At 38.4% G+C, this 18148-nt stretch overlaps 2 protein-coding genes across 2 annotated transcripts; both read left to right on the forward strand.

Annotated features, from left to right (window-relative positions):
* Positions 1 to 819: 819 nt before the first annotated feature.
* On the forward strand, positions 820 to 7155 carry slc39a4 (solute carrier family 39 (zinc transporter), member 4; the record flags this gene model as incomplete). Its single annotated transcript, XM_015402704.1, has 6 exons — positions 820 to 1143; positions 3345 to 3543; positions 5282 to 5433; positions 6030 to 6204; positions 6401 to 6573; positions 6763 to 7155. Coding segments are annotated over 6 exons (1416 nt in total), but the record flags the coding sequence as incomplete, so codon positions are not given.
* Positions 7156 to 9069: 1914 nt separating this feature from the next.
* LOC107103160 (zinc transporter ZIP4-like) lies at positions 9070 to 11225 on the forward strand. The gene is made up of 5 exons (XM_015402707.1): positions 9070 to 9446; positions 9678 to 9732; positions 9824 to 9976; positions 10065 to 10252; positions 10335 to 11225. Exons 1-5 carry the CDS (start codon positions 9387 to 9389, stop codon positions 10461 to 10463), a joined length of 585 nt encoding a protein of 194 aa, XP_015258193.1. The 5' UTR covers positions 9070 to 9386; the 3' UTR covers positions 10464 to 11225.
* Positions 11226 to 18148: the final 6923 nt, after the last annotated feature.

Consider the following 18148-nt stretch of genomic DNA (forward strand, 5'->3'; position numbering starts at 1 on the left):
TACCCAGAGAGAACCCACACATGCTCAGGGAGAACATGCAAACTCCATGCAGAAAGACCCCAGGCCCCAGAGCCTTCTTGCTGCAAGGCCCACTGCGTCACTGAGCAGCCCGCACCATCTCTCAATGGGGAAAAAATGCTGACGGCAGCATCACGCTAAAGTGATGTTTGTTATTTAGTGGGCAGTCTAAGAATTGATGTGACTATGAATCCATTACAAAGCAGTGCTGAAAATAAACGGCTGAAAGCCCTATTGTCAGAACAAAAGAGAAATGGTTTAAATCAAGGCATATTTGTTTTTAAATAGTCTTCAATGTCCAGATCCATATCCAACTGGAAATTGATATTCACAGGAACTCTCTATCCAGTGTGACTAAGATCGGAAAGAGGAACGTTGAGAATTGTCCGTGTCTGGGTGTGCAATGCTAATAGAGACGTACACTGAATGATTTGCAGCAGGAAATGCTGTAAAAGATGAGTCTCACCACGGTATAGCAAGATATTTGCACATTACACTTTTCATATTTTTATTTAAAGAGAATTGTAAGCATCATAGCATTATGCCCTACTGTGTTTTACATAGCTCATAAAATCCCAATTTTGATAGATAATCTTAAATAATTTTAATAGATGATCCTTTCAATAACAGTTTTGCAATACAATCTTAAAATGATTAAGGAAAATGTTAATAAGTTTCCAAAACACCATAGGGTCCTGTTTTATTCCACAGCAATGAAAATTAGCTGAATTCTGTCTTGTTCATGCAAGTTACTGATCTGACTTATGTCTTTTCTTCTGTTTTTGCCTCATATATATTCAGTGTGATCTGGCTGCTGCTGTTGATCAGCTCATCGGGAATCACTCCAGCCATGCGGAGGAAGCACATGAGAAAATCGAGGCAAACGAGACTGTCAGTGTGTCTCAGTTCCCAGCTCTTGCTGCAGGCAGCGTCCTCTATCTCATCTCGCCTGACTTGGTCTGTGCTGCGATTGGAGAGGGGAAATGGGCAGAGGAGAAGGAGCGTTTCCTTCACAAATATACCCATATGGACCACTACAAACACGCTCACAGTCACATAGGCATTATTGGACTTGAGAGTGTGATTCAGGATCTGCACAACCACTATGAGCCTTCAGATGATAAGGTAAGACTCTGTTAAATACCTTCAGTGTGCGTTAAAATCCAATAATATACGTTCAGCTTGGATACTGGTTTTAAAAGTTTGGTTTCAAGATCTAGCTGTGGGTGACATGATCTTAGATTTAGACACTTTGGCTTGTAGCATAATTTTGCTCCTGGTTTTGAGAGTATTAAGAGGTTCACTTTAATTAGCAATAATTTGGGCTTTGGCAGCTATATTTGATTTTTATCAGTTTTTGAAGTTTTGTCCTATAATAAACAAAAGTTTTTTTTAAAAAAGGAATATAGAGCAATTTAATAAGCTTACATAACAGTCTTTATCACCATGTAGTTAACATTTTCTCAAGAGTTCAGCTTTTATCTTTTACTGAAAGTATCAATAAAAGGGCATCTGTAATTTAAGAGTCCTTTTATTAGCTGACAGCATCAGCCAACGAGTCAAAGTTTACACGCCACCAGGTCAGCACAGCATTTTAACCTGTGCACCAGCGTAAGTCGGATCCCACCCTGCTCATATCTGGTGAGAACCACGTTACCCCATCAGTGCAATAAAAAAAGGGCCACTCATGATGGATTAAGTTTGCACCATATAGGTTAATATGCAAAAAAATAGCATGTCATGAAAGAGTTAAAGACCTTTTTTAATAGGCAAAAACTTTTGCCATCAGAAACGGAATTTCAGTTGTCCAGACTGAATCTGCAAAAACAAAGCTAAATATAGGTGAAAATTTCTTAAATTAAGTGTATTTACCCTTAATTTGGGTAGTTAAATAAGATGATTTGCCAATCTAAGGAGCATTTTTACTCTCAAAATAAGATAGTTGGATAATATGCACTTGAAATGGGACAATGCAATAGTGTTTTCTTATTTAAGGTAGAAATTGTCTCGTTTCATTGGCAAAGTGACTCACTTAACCCCTCAATTCAAGAAAAAATGCACTTATTGTAAGAAAAAAAATACTTATTTAGATTTCTATTTTGTCAGTGTACCTTTTAGGGAAGTTGTATTGTTGCAGGATTTGCGAAATTACAAACGCTTGAAAATCGTTGCCAGAAGCCAATAGATGCATCAGCCTTGAATGCAGAGATGTTTCCAACTGATTTACCTGTACCATTCATAACTGTAGACTCAGCTCTTCACTCTGTTTTATTTGGAAAACCAATTTAGCAAGATTTTGATTTATTAATTTCCTCCAGTAGTTGTGAAACAAATCAAGAATGTGATACATTCTTGTGGCAGATGCCACTTGGTGATTTACCCAATCAGCTCAAAGAATTGTACTGGATGTCCCTCCTTTTTGCAATTGCTTTCCACTGGAGCACATTTACACATATTACGATGGTTTTTGCCAGGGTAAATCTATATATGCAAAAAAGAAATTTATGTATTAGTCTAAAGGTAGATTGAACTAAATTGAAAATGTATGTAACAATGTAAAACTGAAGAAAAACTGTGTTTAAGCATTTTAAACTAAATTAATTTGCTTTGAAACAAAACAATTCAGTAAGACTAATTTTACCTCCAGTTTAGAATTCAATTGAAATTCTGACTGCTGGAAAAATACCAGAGTTATTTGATGTAGATTGAGGTTGTGCATATTTTAGCTTCCTATTTTAGAAAGTAAGTCACTTTTAACAACATTGAATATTTCTAAGTATCTTTGACCATGTTCAGCATAGTCAATCACCTTATGCATGTTTTTCCTGCAAAATGTTAAGTGTTTAACCAACCCTCGCTTTGCCTGCTGCATTGCAACCATTTTTAGACCATTCAAAACAAAAATTAAAAACTATTTCTATGTTTCCGGTTTCTCAAATGGCTATCAGCATTTTTTAAGGCAGAGATCATTTTTAATCCTCTACTCATCTGTTAGATTTATGTTCCAAAATTGCTTTAATATGAGGCCATGAGATCAGGTTTGCACCAGTAACAATAATCACAGTGATCTGGTGGCTTTCTCACACCAAAATCATTAAGTGAAAAGTAAGAAAGTAAGACAGAAAACATGTTAAATGCTAATGTGAAGAGTTTCTTTTTGTGTTGACATTGTGTTTTTGCATCATGTCCAATAAGTTTGAATTTGATACGTTAATATCCCTAAAGTTAATTAGTTATGATTAAAGGTTTTCGTAATAGCTTAAAGTGACAAGAAGATTGCAGGAAAATGTTTTGATTATTGCTTTTCTTCATTTTTCTTACTTTAGAACTGTGTAACAGCTAGTGGCATCATGATGGAGGTTGACCCAGCGTCATCAGATCAGATACAGGAAGTAGGTGCAGTTTTGGGGCGTGTATTGTACCACGCCCTCCTTGGTCATTGCTTTGGTCAGCCCCTACCAGAGGAGAGCTTTTTCCTGGATTTTGTCATGACTCAACTTGGTTCAGAAAATTTCACTGTTCATGGTAAGTAACCAGTGATTGTATCCATGCAGAATCTGTCTGAAAAAACAATTCATCCACTCTTACCAGGGATGGACTGGGACAGAAAAATCGGCCCTGGCATTTTGGACTAGACTGGCTCACCACATTTTTGAGAGAGAGAGAGAGAGAAAAGTCACAGTCAATCACACAAATTGTGCTACTCACACACCTCCAATCAGACATCCCAGTAATAAATGAGCTTGTGTCAGTAGTCTTTCCAAATTCAATACATACAACTGTGTATGTATGTATGTAAAACAAAATAAAGCATGACATTTCTCACGATATGTGAGCCACCTCCTGTTGGTTGCATTTTTAATGGTGAATACCTTTAGCACAACTGTATTTTTTGTGCTTTGTTGTGGGTGGTGATTAAAAAAGTTTTGTAAAAAGACAAGGATCAGGACAGACAAAGTAATCTATTTCCTCCTGCTGTCTGCTCTCATCTCTCTCGCCATGTCTCTCCTCAGCCGCACTGACATCATGTTCACTGCTCGGTTCGCCGTCGCCTCCACTACAACCACAGACATCCCAAGTTCCAAAAACTCATTTCAGGGAGATGCAATAACAATCTTATTGTACAATTTATTTATGATGTTTTATAATAATAAATAAGTGCCATAAAATATTTGCTCACATGCTTGCATTAATTATCTGTGCCCATGTTTTTATAATATAAATAATTGCCTAAAAGTTCATTTGGTGCCCTATTGTGCCCCTGTATAGTACTGGGTCAGCTGACGCCCCTGGCCGCACCGTGCGCCATACATGCACTCCATCATTCTTCACCCTCACTAGACATGGATACACTTTACTATATTCTCCTGTAAAATGAGGAGACTGTAAAAGAGTAAACTGAAACTTATTGGCTTATTTTTGTGACTGATCCAATCAGCTCTCTGTTCAACCAGTCGCCTGGAATGTTGGTTGAACAGAGCATTGCTTTGGACAGATACGCTGCACAGGTTTCACAAAGAAACCTCCTCCTCACACCCTGCTCTGTCTTGTTGTTGTCTGCGCAATCGCAATAGTTCTAATCCGCACATGATGCATGAATTGTTGTTTTGCCTGCTCGCTCTCACTGGCATTAAAAAAACACCACCTCCCATAGTCTAAAATCCAGGATAATTTATCCAACTCGATGGCATCCGTGAACAACTGTCGATATCAGGGAGTCTACTTGGGATGTCTGCACCACCAACATCATATTTTACATCAGACACCGGAGCAGATGAAGGGCCTGCTGTTGGGAACATGTCAGTCAGTTTGACACATTTCGCAGCGTCCGTTTGAAGAACTCGTTTCTTTTTTTCGCCCAGTTTCTCTGCGCCTCCCTTGCATTTGTTATCCATTACTATTGTGAACACCGCTGCACAAAGTTCCAATGGAGAGTGAAAGTATTTTTCTACTTTATGATTGGTCTAGTCCTTTAGACTGTCAGGGATGATAACCAATGGGCTGCAGTAGCCTGTGGTAAGGGCCGGATGATCGGAACAGACTCTTGCGCTGCTGATTTTATTTTTCTTCATGCATTATGCAAATATAACGAGGCCGATATATAATGATAATAATACATATTATTAATATACATGTCGGGTCTGCCGGTCCAAACAGCACGTCGGCCCACTGGGCAAATGCCCGGTACGCCCGATTACCAGTCCATGCCTGGCTCTCACAACTTCAAATCAGTTTGTGCTCAGACGTTCTTTCTGGTTTGTAGATTTAGAGGTTCTCATGAAGAGCCTTAAAATTGGACCAGAGGAGGACCACGATCATGATCATGACCATATTGAAGATGCTAAAAATTATCAGAGGAAGCAGAGAGGACAAGTGCGTCATGTAGGAGATCAAACTAACAACACCTGGGATGAGGTATGTATGTAGAAAATATAATTTAGAAGTCCTCAATTGAAATAACACCATGTTGGTGCAACCTCAAGTACTGCAAAAAAAAATCATCAATCGCTCTCATGCATCATATAGTTGACTTTAGTGAAGGAAAAATAATGGTTTAATTCAGTAATCAAGTTTTCCAAACCAGCCACACTGGAGAGTTTGGAAGCACAAGCATCCAGTTTTAAAGTTATTTCCCAGTAGCCTTAGCAAATTGAAATCCTGCCTATGACTAAAACACTTCTAGGCTATTTTATTTACATTTTTGTAACTGATACCTTTTTTTTTTATTATTTTAAACCTGGTCATGTTCTAAAACATTTCATTTTGAGAAAGAGGTGAAAACAGAACAGCATAATTATCAGATAAAATATTTCCTACTAATGCAGTAACTTCCGGTGCTTTGTCCTGGAAGAATTGTATTTTTTCTAAATGTAACCTTTTAATTCAGGTCAATTTATATCATCTGCTCATCTCATTTCTAAGCACATACTGCATAACAAGCTAGCATGCTCAGGGAATACTGTAAAGAATGCACTATATAGATGATTGCTTCTCTTTTTCATTATTTCCAGCAATGTTTCACAGCTGAAGAATTGGTCCAGATCTATGGTCTGTCTGGGGAAAGTTCTGGAATGGGAAGATCTGGCTTTGCAAAGCTGAGTCCTGCATTGGTCCAGCAGATCCTGAGTGGATCATGCTCAAAGGTTATAGAACCAGCAACCTCCGATCAGCTCTCCAAAACTGAGAGTGAGTGTGACCATGTCTTTAAAGTTAAACTGGCAGATTTCAAGAGAGCTGCCATAGAAATGGCTACTGCTGTGATTGCATTATTGTAGTATTGCACTTCAATTTCTTTTTATCATGTAACCAAAAAAGACTATTTGATCATTTTGTAATTCTTATTATACCTGACCTCTTCTTTTTCCTGTTTTTCCTGCTGCAGAATACCTCTATGCGACCCTCGCCAATATTGTCATTACCCTCATGGCCATTTTAGGCGTTGCGATCCTACTGTGTACCTCGTGTACCAGTGTTTTCCAGATGTGTATCCAGTTCTGTATCAGCATGGCTGTGGGTTCTCTGACTGGGGATGCCCTGCTGCACCTCATACCATCGGTGGGTGATTTTAACCCTTGTAGAGTTGAAGTAAAATGAATTATATGAATATACAGCTTAGATACCATGTTAACTGGTAATTCAACATTGTAAATAATGCTTTTTCTTTTGCAAAGTATAACTTGAATTTATTTTTGGTTTATGGATCTTATAAAGACATTAAGGTTTAACCATTCTGTGGTCTTCTAGGTTCTGGGCCTACATGTTCACTCAGGGGACGATGACCACGATCACCAACATGAGGAAACCCCAGATTATACATATAAAATGCTAGCGGTGATTGGTGGGATCTACGCATTTTATCTGATGGAATCCATCTTCTCAATGATCACAAATGAAAGGAATAATCATCATGAGGTACGAGGAGACCCTGAAACTGAAAATTGTACTTTACTTCTTGGACCGAGTCACAGCGGCATCAGTCTCAGCAGACACTCCCAAACTTCCCTCTCCTCTGACACCTCAGCAATCTTGTCTGAGGGAAGCTCAAGGCAATACAGGGCAAGCCAAGAGACATGGTCCCTTCAGTGTGTCCTGGGGGCATTAAAAACAGATGTCCAAGCCACCTTAGCTGGCACCTGACATATTGATGTGATGGAGAAGTAATTCTATCCTCGCCTAGATGGTCAAGCTCCTCATCCTATCTCTAAGGGAGTTTCCTGCCACCTTGGTCAGGAAGCTAATTTTCAGCAGAGAGCCAGCAGACCCATCCACAAAAGAGCAGGGACAAAATCTATGCGTCCTCCAAAAAGACCCTCTCTGGCCCTTTGCTGCCGCTGGCAATGCAAACCCGGCTCCAGCTTAGCTGGTACAGCACCTCTAGTGAAAAAAAAACAGTCTTGTGGAAGAATGTCAGCCTTGAGAGCAAGATAACATCCACTAAGGTACTTGGGTTGGATTTCATCCCCTTTTTTCACCACCTTGGTGCCTTCATCCTGGGTGAAATAAAAGTTAATCTGATGACAGATTGGTTGAGGAGATCATCAAAGGTCAGCAGTTCCCACTGCCCTAAAAATAGTGTTACTGCTTACCTCCTAAGGTGTCAGATGGTGTGCAATAGTCTTTCTCTGTGGTCTCTCCAAACTTCTCCCAAGCCTTGGTTTTTGTCTCTGCCACCGCCTGGATTAGGGGCTTCCTTACCTTCAATGAACTTGCCTCAGGAGCTCCACAAGACAACAAGACTCGATAGGGCTCCTTCAGATTGATGGAATATCTTATTGCTTACGTCCATCAATGGGTTTGGTGCCTGTTGTTACAACAGGCACTGTGGGCGTAAGGTCTGTGGTGCCTAAGGTGGCTGTATTAGCAATGGAAACACCACATATCCATGTTCCCAGCATCCCCCAAAATGTGAGAACAGCTCTCCTGGAGCTGAGAGTTAAATACATCCCTTCTCGAGTGGCTTGTTGAGTCTGTCCAGCTTCCTCATCTTCCAGCATATCCAGCTCTTTGCCCATCTTCAAATGAGTATCTAAAACATGCAGCTGAAGGTCAGAAGACACTTATGGTCAACCATGGTGTTCATTATGAACAATCAGTGGCTTGCAAAGAAACATCAATGTCCCCCCAGATCATCCCTCTTCAGGTGTCATTGTTGTTTCCCACATGGGCATTAAAGTCCCCCAGGAAAATGATGGATTCCTCAAGAGGCGTGTTCTTTAGCCCCTGATGTTGCCATTTGGAGACCCTGGCAACAAAGCCTCTGGGATCATCTGAGCACTGAAACCCCGGCCACCACGTTAGGGTGGCAGTTCAAGGCGGGGGACATTTGTATTAAAAAAACTAAAATAATAATCCAAGTATATATATATATATATATATATATATATATATATATTTTTTTTTTTTGTCTAAAAATAAATCAAAATAACTTTCAATAATATATTATCCGCCTCTATTTTGCACCTGAAGAGTTAAGTATGGAGCACTAAAGGGGACAAAATAAAATTAATATAGCATGAAATGGGTTTCATAATGACACAACTAAATGTAAATAATGCAATGTAAAATGAAATTCATAAATGTACCATTTAATAATGCAATGTAAAAATGCTTAATTCAGTAAATCCATAAATAAGATATTCTATTAAATTATGAAATGTAAAACCAGAACATTAAATGTGCCATTAAATGATTTTATATACATTTTAGATTAAGACATGAAATAATGATAGCCATTTTTTATTTGCTTTACATATCATTTTCATTATTTCATTCTGTATTTATAATAAGGGTCTGTGTATCAGACTCATCATATAATTATCTTAACTATCATCTACACCCATCAAACTCAGTGTGCAGGAATAGGGCTGTCTCCATAGAAACCATGATGTCTGACGGCTGTTTCTCACTGAGCAAGACAAGACAACTTCCTAATTATGCAAAGTTGTGTTGTTTGTGATTAAAGCTGGAAAGCCGTGTTAAAACAGCCTGTACAAAATCAGACTCGGGTTTACCAGTCAGGAATTGTGATGTTTGTTTATCTTTATTCTGGTAGATGACAAATAGAAATAATTTATCTCAGACTAATTGACCTAAAAAGTTAGGGTTGACTCTGATTTAATGCCAAAAAGTAAGAAAAAAGCCTTTTTATCCATCAATACAGTTGATATGCACATCCTGTTTCAACTACATTTCTTATCAACTTAAAATTCGGAAATAGATAATTCCATAAGTGTTTTGCCTCTTGGAAATTCTCAGTGTCCTTCCAACAGATTTGCCATCAAATCACCATTTTTAATTTTTGAAATGCTTCACACCCCTTGCAGGAAGAGTCTAACCCTCACCACTGTGACCATGCTGGGGTTTTAGAGATGTATCAACAAGAGAAGAAACAGAAAGATAAGTCACAGTCTTCATCAAAGGCAGATCTGGTGAGAAATAAATAACATTTATAACGTTTTAAACATTTTTAGAGTTCCCTTATTAAAATATTACTTGAGTATTTACGAGAGAAAAAAAAAAATACTTGCAAAGAAGTACGGTAGCACCCAACAAATTGCAGATGTGTCAGGATAGATCACCTTTAAAACATACAGAACAAGTATTGCACAGCTATTTTAAAGTACTGTGGCTGTAAATGAAATGCAATACGTATATTTCAGGTAGATACTGAAGGGGAAGAAAAAATCAATTTAGAGCTGAAAAAACAAAAAAGAGGTGAGTGGAATGGCTTACAATAAAAAGTGAATTTGTTAAAGTGGGACATTACAGATGTTTATTGCATAAACCATAATCTTACCTCTTCCAGAAAAGAGCCTACTGCCTTACATGATAACCATTGGGGACGGGATACACAACTTTGCAGACGGATTAGCAATAGGTGCGGCTTTCTCTATGTCATGGAGGTCTGGTCTTTCCACATCCCTGGCTGTACTCTGCCATGAACTCCCACATGAACTTGGTGAGCTATCTCACTCCGAAAGTCTAATTTGATGGTGGAGTTTTTTTTAGATAAAGACTTATCATTGCTGTTGGTTTTATTTCTCCAGGGGATTTTGCCGTCCTGCTTCACAGCGGCTTGTCTGTCCGAAATGCATTGCTTTTAAACCTGGGCAGTGCTCTGACCTCATTTATTGGGCTGTATATCTCTCTGTCTGTAGCCACTGACCTTGCAACCCAACAGTGGATAGGTGCAGTAGCCACAGGGCTCTTTCTATATGTCGGTCTGGCTGATATGGTGAGTGCTACTGTTCACTTACCTTTCACATAAATCCTGCAGAAACAGATTGAAAACTCCCTTTCGTCTTTCTTACTTGCAGCTCCCTACGTTGATCCATGCTCACAGTAAGAGACAATGGCAGAAATTCCTGATTCAGAATGCCGGCCTCCTAACTGGTTGGATTATCCTGCTGTTGCTGTCACTATACGAAGACAAAATTAGCATTTAAAATTTTTTTTTTTTAAATCTGCTCTTATTGTTAATTTTGTTTGCAAAAACCTTGTTAAGCATTTGGAAAATAATAAATCTTAATACGTTCATTTTTTGTCAAAATATTTCCTAAAGGGGTCACAAGAGGACAAAAAGCAGCCATAGGTTCCATGCATCCTATCTATCCGATCATATTGAAGATCCAGAGTGTATAGGATGGTGTTACATCCTGGAAAGGTTGCCTGTTTATGAGTAAAGCCTCTTGTGTCCTCTGTTGTTCTTTACTGTTGTTCCATTCACACTGATTGAGAACACTTCAAAAGGAAGCAAAAGAATCAGTAAGGTTATATAACCTAAAAATGGTTAGGTTAGTTGGTTTACAGGGTCTATGAGAGGTCTACTAGGGTGATTCCAGAATAAAGTTTGCACAGTAATATGCATGATGTAGCATGAGAGTTCTGTTTAAATTGTTGCTCATCCCCCAAAGTGATACCAGATCCATTCCAGGGTGCTGAGATGAGCCCTGAAAGCAGTAGCATCATATAAATTAAAGCAGGACCTACCATGCTGGCCACATCCTAGTTTAATTGCACCAGCTCTGGGCACCCAGGGCACACTTTTCCATACTTTACTAAATTGCTGTTGGTACCATAAATCCTGCTCTTTAGTAGTTGTATCAATAGGGACCTTCCCCAAGAATTGGTACAAACAATACACATAGCACACATATATCAGTGCATTCGTTAGGGTTACATCTCCAATGTGAAAATTTAGGCGAAAGGATTTGGGACCTCTTCATGTTCTTTGGGATATTTTTAAATGTTTATGCCCACAAAGCAGGGCTAAGATTTACTGTGGAGTAACGGGTATAGCGCATTATCTGATTGATCCCTGCAAATTCACTTTTTATAATGTGGGAAATTCCTGCATACAACAATGACTGTGATTAGTTTTCCTCTGATTTAGACAAGAGCATTTTAACACGCCTCTTCTGTTTTCTTCTTATGCTTCTCCTGTAAGAGCACAGTTTACTTTTTTGCTAGTAAACCATTGGTTATCGAATTTAATGCCTTTAACTTTCAAAGTATTCCAAATCTGGATCACTGGCCAAAACACAAATCTCTAGTTGTGTCAGCTCAATAGAAACCTGCTCCTTAAAAAATATCACACAAATATAAACGAAACTAAGACGCACTGAAGCTAGTGATGTTGAGATTGACCCAAACCTCCTAGATCCCTCACCAGGTGGCCTTATAGGCATAAACATTCCTAAGCAACCGAGTATGGGCGCATTATAAGACCTGTTTTCATGCTCAGAAGTAATAATCCCCGCCAAAATGTATGACTCCTCCCACTCTCAAACATATAAGGGAGAATTCCCACTCCTACTTATGTTTTCGATCTTTTGTCCGTCTGAATCGCTTTTATCAGTGCTGCGCATTGTTATCAAATGTAACCAGAGTCGTTTTGGCTTGTTAGATCAGACGTGACAGGTGCATTGTATCACGTAAATTAGCGGGTGGACCCAGATCTAATGTTCTCACTGTACCAATCAAAGGTGATTTTAACCCAGTTGTTTGACCTGGGTCCACGTGGTTCAGTGAGCTGCCACCGAAAGCCAATTGTTCTCAGATTTAAACAGGTTTGTTTACCAGTGGGAAAGGGCCATGGGAAACTTGAAGAACATAAGGTAGCCCCAATCCAGTGTAAAAATGGCCTTATTAATGCTGGGCAATACAAATACTAAAACTTATATCTACCAAATTAAAGGTTGTAAGACGATGGATGCACTCCAATACAACTACCAGTAACATTGTGGGGATTTTGCAGATGGCTTTTCAAAGTTGTTTATTTTAGTTTTTAATGAGCTCTGTCAAATGTAGAAAATACTTTTTCAAATTATAAATATGGACATAAATGCATCTTTTGATCGGGTTAGTTGGTCTTTTTTTCAAAGAACTCTTTGCTGAATGCCTTGTGACAAAAATGCTGAACTTGTTTCTGTTTTCAATCAATGTCATTTTTTTAGTAATCATATTTTTATATGAATAGACAAAATTATATTTTTATGAATACTGTACGTTTCTATTACTTTGTAATTATCTAAAAACTGTATGTACCTGCATCTATTGTTTTAGTTCCTGTTTGCTTTCTCTGTAATGAGCCTTTAGATCATCAGAATGACCAATATTTTATGAATAAACTGAACTAAATTAATTTGTTCCTTTACATCTGAAGCAGTGTATAAATCCATTGTGGCAAGTAATGAATCCTACAAAGAAAGCAGAACCATTCCAAGTATAAAAACTCAATCATTAACCATGTTCAAAAAATAAAACTCATTCCAACCACATGTGTGATACTCAGCATCATCCTAAATAAAACTTGGGTATCTATGGTCTTATCAGAGCACATGGGACAAATGCAAAGTGATAGCAATATGTTTTCGATAAGGAGATATTCCAGGCAACAGACTGGGATGGGCGTCTTCCAGGAAACACCCTGTTGGTATCCTTCAGCTTAGAGCAAGGACTATTATTTCCTTTTATTTGAGTCAAATCAATCTGATGTTATCATAGATTATTTTATATAGAAATAATTTTTTAATCACTTTTTAAATTATTCAAATTTAAAGCTACACTGTAATTTTCAGTGAGATCTAATGGTCAGACTGAAGCGACGCAAACTGCTCCCACACTGCCTCTTATTTTTAACAATATCCGCAACCGCTTTGCCTATTTTGTCAAGTGATGTCAAGGTTTCTTTACATTAGATCACAGCATCAAATCCATAAATTCTTCAACACTGTTGTCAACATTGACAAGTATACAAATTGGGTGATTTGAAAGTATGATGAATTGACCACTGTTTTAGTGAAGGAGGTCGCAGAGAAGCTCCTTCAAATCTAAATAGAAGACTGAAAATATTTTACAAAGGATAAAGCAGGGAATGTTCTTAAATGGTTTTAATCTAGCCCTAAAACGACTGTTTCGTATCCTACATCCAGTACAGAAACGGACCAGCTGATGACTTCTCTCGTCCCGGGCAGCCCACCCACAGGCTCCTCTGGTCCCCAGCGGTCCTCTGTCCATCTTCAGCACTTAGCCTCTAAATGCTATTCTTGGCCTGTCATCATCTGTTCCTGATCCGTCTCCCTCACGGTCTCCTTCAGTGTAATGCTGTCCTCCTCACGGTAAGCTGCAGCCACCCTAACCTGCCTTTGGACGTCTCTCCACACAGCAGACTAATCTGATCTTCCACCATTCTGCTTCAATCCTCTGTGGTTCCCCTCTAGTTAGTCTGGGCCAGCTGTAGCCTCTTTCAGGCCATCATTGCTCTGTCCCAGCAGGACTCTCCCAGCTATCACTGTGATCCTCAGCTCTCTTCCTAAGCTGGCAGCGGTTCTACCGCTGTGGTTCCTCAGATCCAGAGGCTGGCATAGCTGGCCGCTGTTCTCACACTCATTCACCACTACTTCTTTTTGAGCTAAGGAGCGCCGTCTCATCTTACCTCTGTTGTCCAGATGATTCGTTCCCGTTTTGGACACCCTGACCAAAACAAATATGCCCCGAGGGCAGGAGAAAGATGCGAGCCGCTGACAAAAAAAAGAAACAGCTGCCAATTGAATTCGTTCATCTTTATAATAACCATGCAGTTGCAGGTTGTAGCCAGTATAAGTCTAGTTTGCACAGATCATTTCACAAATAGAATTTTATTAGTATGTGTAGGATTGTGTATAGATCTATAACTTGTCCAAGTCCAATTGTAATGCTGATCTCTATAGTCACTAGTTTGTCAGCTCTGCGCTGCCATAGCTCAAAGATGTCTGCCTCCACAAATGCAACTCCTATGTAATTATAAATAGAAATGTCTAAGGCAAACATAAATACTGAGAATTTAAGTTCATAGGTAATAATAAATAACATACATATAGAAAATATTTTACGTTTATGTCAATGTAAATAAATCCCTGTAATTATAAGAACCTGTACCTTTAATTTAGATTCACATTTGGTAAACAATGATGCAACAACTGCCTTACCAGCAAATATTTCTGCTTAGCCTTAAAGGAAAATTCCGGTTTTTAACACTTTTAGCCCATTTTCTGTAGTGTCCAGGATGAAATCGAATGATCGACGTTCCAAAAAAAGTTTCGTAAAGAAAAAACGTTCCTGTAGTGTTTTATTTAGCATTTTGTAAATCCCATTGAGTTCTGTTGGAATAGTCAATATCCCTCCGCCACCGGAAACGGAAATGGGGCCTGTTTACGCTTAGTTGTAGTCTTTTCGCAAGGCTCAAGTGTTTCTGCTTCACTCTGTGTACTCCGACGTCGAGGTGCTAACGTCTCTGTTAAACACTTTAAAAAACTCTGAAAATGGAATACGAAAGGTGGATTCTTGAGGAGGACATATTGGACTTTGAGTTTGACGGTAGAGGATACCGTCGCCAACTAGTGGTCTGGAGTGTGCAACGCTTCAGATTCGAACGGGAAGCGAAAGTTTATAAGCGGTTGTGATGTATCGGAAAAAATAGTTCTGGGATTTACAAAATGCTAAATAAAACAAGACAGGAACGGTTTTTCTTCACGAAACTTTTTTGGAACGTCATTGAACAGCGCTGACGACCCGGTGAGTAGCATATTTTAAAAAAAGAACGTTTAAGGTTGTTTTAAGGACATTATCGGACATGCACTATGGAAGCCATTCTGAAGCAGCCAGGGGGGATTCTGCATGAGCCAAATACCAGAGACAGGACCAATCGTCAAAATTTTGGTGTCGATCATTCGATTTCATCCTGGACACTACAGAAAATGGGCTAAAAGTGTTAAAAACCGGAATTTTCCTTTAAGCCTTCAAGGCATGGTTAATTTGTTTATAAAAGTAAGGTTTTTCTCATTAAATTAACTCAAGTGCCATAACACAAATAATGCTGCATTTTTAATAGAACACAGGTATATGATCTATAAACAGACATGTATCATTCTGCTTTATTTAATAAATCTTAAAGGGACAGAGGTAACTGTCCCTCTAACATTTATTTAATGTTTGTTTTTTGTTCTTCTGTCTGGCTTACTTGTTTTACCCGAGTACGTTTTATGATTATACAAAAATAAACTGGTCAAATGAAAACATATTTTTAATTGTAATCATTAATAATTAGAAAAAGCTGTAAAAAAAAAAAAAAAAAAAAAAAACTGGAACTGTGTGAAAAATCAATTGCACCTTACTACTTGACACTGTTGTTGGAAAGCAGATATGAAATCTTCACGCCACACCCAACCTGATTAATGCTAAACCTGTGGAATCAGTGAGTCCCTTCGATAAGCCTGTCTGACAACATGAAATAGGTTGAAATATCTCACACACACATCCAACTACAAAAATAATAATAATAATAAAGATAAGGAATACTGACTATTTTCAGTGACTGGGTGGGTGGCCTATCAAAATTACTGCCATTAATGGTCTCTTGGAGCATTAATGGTCTCAGACTGCCACTCTGTCTCTGAGCCAGACCCTTAACCCCACTCTGCTCCCTGGGCATCGCACGTCTTTAAATCACTCACTTAAGATTTGGTATTTTTTGTTTGCCCTGATGCAGATGTGCTATGTGATGTTAATGTTATCTCAACTAATCTGCCCCCGTTACAAGTTACATGGACATCTTTGCTTGGGACAGAGTCCGAGAACAACTCACTTCGTGCACAGAAAGAAGGATTATTATCACTCAGAGCAAGATTACGTGTTCATATAATGGGTGAGTGCCACATGCATGACATCAAGGATGACCTGTATCTGAGTTTAACTGAGGCAAGATAGCCTATTAAATCTGAACAACCAAGATATGCACCAGACAAATTATACAGATTAAAGCATGCTGCTGCTGACTGAGGCATACCAAATTCCTGGAGTCAGCTTTTAAATCTGGTATGCATCATTACTCTTTATGATATTTTATGGTTAAAATGAGTCTTTTGACATATTGTGGCAATAAAACAATAAAAGGAATACCCTCAAGAGCTGGACCTTTGAGCTTGTCAAATGCTATATGGATGTTGCATACATTTTCAAACATCTGTATAAGGAAAAAAGAAGAGAATAGTAGAGGTGGCGCTTTACTGTAATAGAGTATAACTCTACTGATGAAAGTAAACAAAGAAGGCAAGAGATGAGAATGTAAAAGAGCTTTAATTCCAGTGAGAGTTTTATATATTCTTTCTCTAAATTTTATTTACAATAGAGGAAACTTTTTTAGTCATTTTTTAAAGTATGCTTGCTCAGAAGTTTTTCTTCTCTCGACTCGAGATAAATATTTAAAAATAAGTAGGTGGTGGGGTTCTCCAATCTAGGTTTTGTCTTCAAAGCTTTTATACTTAATCATTCTGGCTTAAATACTCCTTAACTCAACGGGTTAGCTAGTTTTAAGTCAAGATATACAGTCTATTGCAAACTGTTTCATATATTGTCATGTTACAGTAATTATATTTTAATTAGATTTATCACTTTCCTTTTAACTGCATTTAGCCTCCTGTTAATTTGAGCCCCACACCCCTAAATGAAATAGGGTGCAACCATTTGCCTCTACAGGTCCCCTTATTTAATACCTTCTCTACCTACAGTACAAGTAGAATAGATTGAGATCAATGTCAGGAATAAAGAAAAAATCTATGAACCCAGAACAGACTCCCTCAGTGGTGCTGGCAGCATCATGCTGTGGGGGTTCTTTTCTTTAGATGGACTGCAGAAACTGGTCAGAGTGGATAGATGGAGCAAAATCCAGGCCAACCCAGGAGGAAAGTTTATTCGATCCCCCACTCCCACAGACTGCCACTCTGGGTCCCTGAGCAAGACCCTTAACCCCACACTGCTCCCCAGGCGCCGCACAATGGCAGCTTACTGCTCCCCAAGGGGATGGGTTAAATGCAGAGAACTAACTTCCCTCTGTGATTATTAGAGTATATAAAATCAAAATCAAATCCAAGTAAATTTAATTGCTGGTTGTTGTTGTAAGACAAAATATGGAAAATAAGGGAGTGTATCACAAAGCCAACTTTAAGTTTGATCTTTTGGCACTTTTTTTTTTTTTTTTATTTCAGTAGTACAAGCTATGAAAAATATGTAAAACAGACGGACAGAAAAATAAGTGAGTAGTAACTAGTTCAAATTAACTCTGGTACGGTATATATATTTGATTAAAGATGTAAGTTTTTAGGGAAATATCTCTTTAAAATAGCCTTTTTATTTAACCCTAACTTAAACAGTTTACTTAGCAAGCTGACACCTCGGTACCTGAAGTTCCTGCACTGTCCAGTGGACGTAACGTCAATCGTGTCAATGTTAAATGGATTCAGCCTAGCAAGCGTTCAAAAGGTTATATTCAAGATGCATTTTGTGGATATTCAGAAGTGACCAGCATCCAGTTCAACTCAGACACCGATGGTAACTCCTGGTAAGGTGAAAAAAGTCAAAACAACCTTAAGTACGAGCGGAAGTGTGCTGCAGTTCTGTGTTTTGGCCACAGGATTCAAAACTCTGCCTCTTTAACACTTTGATATAAAAATTACTTTAGGGAGTAGTTTTATTGCACCATACTGTTTATTTTAAATAAAGTAATAATAAAGCTTAAAGGAATAGTACACCCAAAACATGATTAGCCTTCATTTTCTACTCACCCCCATGCTGAACAACACTCTGGAGTACTTTT

The sequence above is a fragment of the Cyprinodon variegatus genome, unplaced genomic scaffold (assembly GCF_000732505.1).
Source record: "Cyprinodon variegatus isolate N-32 unplaced genomic scaffold, C_variegatus-1.0 Scaffold1386, whole genome shotgun sequence".
NCBI classification, from domain to species: Eukaryota; Metazoa; Chordata; class Actinopteri; order Cyprinodontiformes; family Cyprinodontidae; genus Cyprinodon; species Cyprinodon variegatus.

What these genes read in the sequence shown, in the direction of transcription:
- LOC107103160 (XM_015402707.1), top strand. Translation starts at nt 9,387, where the DNA reads ATGTATCAACAAGAGAAGAAACAGAAAGATAAGTCACAGTCTTCATCA. An exon ending in GCTGAAAAAACAAAAAAGAG is followed by an intron (nt 9,733 to 9,823) that starts GTGAGTGGAATG and finishes TACCTCTTCCAG; the next exon opens with AAAAGAGCCTACTGCCTTAC. An exon ending in ATGTCGGTCTGGCTGATATG is followed by an intron (nt 10,253 to 10,334) that starts GTGAGTGCTACT and finishes TCTTACTTGCAG; the next exon opens with CTCCCTACGTTGATCCATGC.